This window comes from Aquarana catesbeiana, linkage group LG02 (assembly GCF_042186555.1).
Source record: "Aquarana catesbeiana isolate 2022-GZ linkage group LG02, ASM4218655v1, whole genome shotgun sequence".
In the NCBI taxonomy this organism is placed as follows: Eukaryota; Metazoa; Chordata; class Amphibia; order Anura; family Ranidae; genus Aquarana; species Aquarana catesbeiana.
In genome coordinates this window covers 356,438,518-356,443,334 of record NC_133325.1, presented here as the reverse complement: position 1 = coordinate 356,443,334, position 4,817 = coordinate 356,438,518, and the positions used below count along the sequence as shown (strand labels likewise).

Below are 4,817 nucleotides of genomic sequence, written 5' to 3'. Positions count from 1 at the left end.
TTCGAGTGCCCCTCAGAAAGCCATTTTCCCTGGGGGTACCCGTGCAGGCTCACTTCTGAGTTCCGCTGCTGTGTCCATTGACACAGATGGGGGACTCGGCCCCGCCCTCAGCTCCGGTGTCACTGGATTTGATTGAGAGCAGTGGGAGCCAATGTGACATGGTGCATCCTCTGCAGGCGGACACGCTTGTACTTTTTTTCCGGTGCTGGCTGTGTTATTGAGCCACAACATGCAGAAGAGTTGGTGGAGTGGATAACTGAGTCGTCCTCATCCTCCTCATTCTCTGTCACCCAGGCTCATACTAGTTTGCCTTCCACCACAGCTACCAAAGTGGCCTATTCCACAGGCTCCTTGTCCACAGCTACTCCTTCCGTAACCCCACCATCATGCACGAAAGAGTCACCTGAATTATTCAATCATAGTGTCAGTTACATGCTGCTGGAGGATGCGCAGAAATTTTAATGCTCCGATGATGGTTCCCAGGTTGAGGAAGGGAGTAACGTGAGCCTAGAGAGAGGGGGTGCCAATGATAGACAAGAAACTAGCAGTGATGTTCCCCCAGCTGCAGCATATTGCCAAGTTCACTCCAGTGGTGAGGAGGGAGGGGATGATGAGGTCACTGGGTACTTGGGTGCAGAGGTGGGGGACTCGAGTCACATGACTTGACTCGAGTCGGACTCGAGTCACCTGTTTGAGGACTTGCGACTTGCTTGACAAAATTAAATAAATGACTCGACTTGACTTTGACTTGCCACTAATGACTTGCGACTTGACTTTGACTTGGGCTATTTGACTTGCAATGACTTGCAATGACTTGGCACCACCAGTGCTGTGTCTTGGCCTAGGCAAAAGCCGCCCCCCCACAAAAGAAAGCTCCCCCGAGTCCCGGCTTCTGCCCGCACAAATACAGCTTGCCAACATTGTGGGCGGGGATCGCATAGGTGTCCGCGAGCGGCGCTTGCAGTGTTCGCGGCCGCCGCAGACTTTTTTTTTATTTGATGATGACTGTGCACAGTGCTGCAGTCTCTCCTCCTAGGCTGTACAGGTCTCTGTATTCCGTCCGGCCAGGCCGCAGCGCCGCCCCCCTCCTACTGCGGAGTGATCTCTGAGGGAGGGGCTGGGCTTCTGTGCAAGTGTGCAGAGCCAGCAGCGTGAGTCGCGGGCCTCACGGTGGGGGAGGAAGAAGGAACTGGAAGTTGCCCAAGGAGCCAGCCAAGCCTAGCCGACTGACTGAATCTGAGTGGAGTCCAGTCCAGCAGCCATAGAGTAAGTCATGGCAGACTATTATTCTTCTACTGAGGGGGCACTGGAGCAGGGACAGTCACACGACTCAGGGAGGAACTGGTCTGAGAATGGGGGACAGTGCAGTGGTCGTTGCAGCACAGAAGAAAAAGCACAGAGCCCGGAGCTGAGGAGGAGGAAACAGATTTGCAGAAGCTGCAGGTTTGTTTGATGCAGTGCCAAGCAAATGCTTCCTTGCAAACTTTGCAGGGAAGCATTAGCTTGCTTGGCACTGCATCAAACAGACCTGCAGCTTCTGCAAATCTGCACTAGTGATGTAGCAGCTAGCAGGGCCCTGGCCTGTACTGATGATTACAGGACGCAGATATGATTGCAGATGCAATCTATCATCAATATCATTGCACATGCTAAAACTATGAAACCTAGGTAGGTACAAACCTTCTTTCCTTGTTTTCTCCTCCTCCTCGGCTCTGTGCTTTTTTTCTCCTGCTATGCGACGGCCACTGCACTGACCCTCAGTCCCAGACCAGTTCCTCCCTGAGTCCTTCACTAATTAACTATTACTTGTGCGAAGTACAAAGTGCTCAACGTGAATATTACATAAAAATCATATTGCTGAATTAAGTTCTCCATGCGTACTACAAACTCATTAAACAGTCCACATCCAGTGAAAGTTCATGTACTGCAATGCTCCATGCATGCTGAAATCAATGCAAGCTTTAGCACTGGTCACTGTATTGGTGTCACTGGTGCCCAAAAAGTGTCACTATGAGTCACTAATGTAATATTCTAATCTGGAATGATAAACGTGTCACTGTTTTAAACAAGGTTAGGTTAAGACCGTATATATATAATACATTAAAAATAGTTCTGTAAGTACTAGTGTACTAAGCAGCAACACCTTATTTTCTGGCAGTGCCCGGGCCATCCCGACAGCAAACTCTGGATCCACCCCTGACAGATCAACGCACAAGGCAGCTATAATGGAGGGAGCAATTCCAAAAATAATTAAATTTGGATTTAAGGATTATATTTTAGATGTTGGTGAAAAGAAGAGAACGGCGATATGCAAGGTCTGCAACTCAAAAATAAGAGACACGTCCACCACAACATCCAACTTCATCCGTCACTACAAAACCCACAAAGAAAAGTAGGTACAGTAACGTCACGTGTGTATATATATATATATATATATATATATATATATATATATATATATATATATGCAAATTAGGCCTACATCCCACTTTAGGTGGGAGCAGAGTGTATTGTTGTTCAAATCAATAAATCACATAGCTAACTTTTTTTTCTATCTCTCTTCTGTTTACTCTATAGATATGAAGAGTACATCCATACCAAAGGGACTTTTGATGATACCCAGCCTCAAATCTCACAATTCATCGCACAGGGGACTGTGCAGCTATACCACTGCAACCACCAGCAGCAAAAGGCAATTACAAACTCAATCCTGTCAGACCTCATTCTAAACTGCAACATGCCACTGTCCATCATTGAACATCAAAGCTTTCGTCGCTTTTTGTCAATAGTAGACAACAAATACTCTCCAGTAAGTAGAAGAACAATTACTGGCAAGCTTGACAATCTGGTGGCAGATAGGAAAATGAAGCTGAAAAATGAACTCGAAGTGGTAGATCATCTGTCAGTGACTGTAGATATATGGTCAGACCGCAGGATGAGAGGCTTTCTTGGAGTCACAGTGCACTGGATCAACATTGAGGATGACCGTCTTCAGTTAAAATCACAGTTGCTTGCTTGCAACCGCTTCAAAGGTCCCCATACAGGGGAAAGAATTTGTGAGGAATTTGAGCATATATGTGAAGAGTACAAGATTAAAAAAAAGGTAGACCACATCATCTGTGACAACGCCGCAAACATGAAAAAAGCATTCACTACATGTTTTCCAGGACAGCTAGATGAAGACGATGACCTTGATGATTCAGACATTTGGAATGACCTGTCAGTGGAAGAACAGGAGATGTTTGACAATTATTTGAGTGCAAAAACCCAGACTAGACTTCAATGTTTTGCACACACGCTTCAATTGGTAATAGGTGATGGACTTAAAGAGACTAAATTAGTCAATGCAGCTCTCGCCAAAGCTTCCAGGTTGAGCTCCTTGTTACACACAAGCACCTCTTTCAAGGAAAAATTTGAGGAGGAGTTTGGACAGCGTGGAATCCCTGCCTCTGTTACCACACGCTGGAATTCCACACTGAGGCAATTGAAATCAGTGGTCAGCTGTGACCAGCTGAAACTGACTAGAATGCTTGAAGATGGGGGACACAAAGAGACTGTATTCACAGCTAGAGAGTGGAATCAGATTAAGGAACTCGTGGATGTCCTTCAACCTTTTGGAGAAGCCACAGACCTCTCACAGGGAGAAAAACTTGTGACAATAAGTGCTGTTGTACCCTGTATCCTTTCTCTGAATCACCACTTGGAAAATCATAAAGAGAGCGTGCGCTACCTTGGTGGCTTGATCCGTAGCCTGCAAGAATCACTCCAAAGACGATTCGAAGGGATCTTTGTCAATGTGAGGATGGCAGATGAACAGAATGATGTAGCAACCTTACCCTTCTCTGACCCTCTATACCTAAAAGCTGCTCTGCTGGATCCTTCATTTGGCACCATGTGGTTGACCCATGATGTTTTGGCTACCGAAAATGTCAAGGAGGCTGTGTCTGCGATGATAAAAAGTATGTTATGTTTTTGGTAATAACCCGTTTGCAGTAATAACACCTGAGTGCATTGAGTCACTGTTTTATGCTTGTGTTTTTCAGACTTGATTCTCAAAGAGGACTGCAAGCCCACCCCAACAACCACCGATGAAGACGAGCAAATGCCAGTGGCAGAGTCAGAGAGTCAATCTGGGCTGTTCACAGCATACCGCAAAAAACAGAAGAGAGATTCATGTTCCAGTCCCCAAATACAGCTGAACCAGTATTTAGACATTTGTGATGGACAGAGCTGCCTTCAGTTTTGGGCCATGAACAGGCACATGCTCCCCTCTTTGTTCAGGGTAGCGGTAAGAGTAATGTCAGTCCCTGCATCAAGCGCACCTGTTGAACGTGTGTTTAGCCATGGTGGGGTGATAATGCGACCCCATCGCTCACAACTGAGCGAGAAAGTACTTTCAAATTTAATTTTTTGCAAATGCAATGCATTTTAGGTGGCTATTCTGAGAATAGCCACTTAACATGCATTGCATTTGCAAAAAATAGTATTCTGAGAAGTCAGAATACTATTTTTTGCAAATGCAATGCATTTTAAGTGGCTATTCTAATAACTAAGAAAAAAGGAATAGAAGTAGATAAGCGCTGTTTCCAAGCCTGGTGAATTCAAATGTGTTATTCCCTTAGTGGGAGGGCAGTATGGAGTGGGAAAGATTGTAAAGATATTGCCTATAGTATAGTGAATGTTTATCCCGTGGAATTACTATAAAGGTCCTGGATGTGCATAAGTCAAGTTGGTTGTCTGACTTAATAAAGTGCAGTGTGTGCTCTAAAAAAGATATAACTTAATCCGTATAAATATAATATATCCATATATAAATG

General features: G+C 45.2%; 1 protein-coding gene across 1 annotated transcript; it reads left to right on the top strand.

The window, feature by feature from the left end:
• Positions 1-2,016: 2,016 nt before the first annotated feature.
• LOC141127996 (zinc finger BED domain-containing protein 4-like) lies at positions 2,017-4,517 on the top strand. The gene is made up of 3 exons (XM_073615004.1): positions 2,017-2,392; positions 2,578-3,959; positions 4,044-4,517. Exons 1-3 carry the CDS (start codon positions 2,226-2,228, stop codon positions 4,430-4,432), a joined length of 1,938 nt encoding a protein of 645 aa, XP_073471105.1. The 5' UTR covers positions 2,017-2,225; the 3' UTR covers positions 4,433-4,517.
• The last annotated feature ends 300 nt before the right edge of the window (positions 4,518-4,817 follow it).

Bases quoted from the DNA above. Each gene is read 5' to 3' on its own strand.
- LOC141127996 (XM_073615004.1), top strand. From the start codon at position 2,226: ATGGAGGGAGCAATTCCAAAAATAATTAAATTTGGATTTAAGGATTAT. The intron at 2,393-2,577 runs GTAGGTACAGTA...TTTACTCTATAG, and splicing joins TACAAAACCCACAAAGAAAA to ATATGAAGAGTACATCCATA. The intron at 3,960-4,043 runs GTATGTTATGTT...TGTGTTTTTCAG, and splicing joins TGTGTCTGCGATGATAAAAA to ACTTGATTCTCAAAGAGGAC.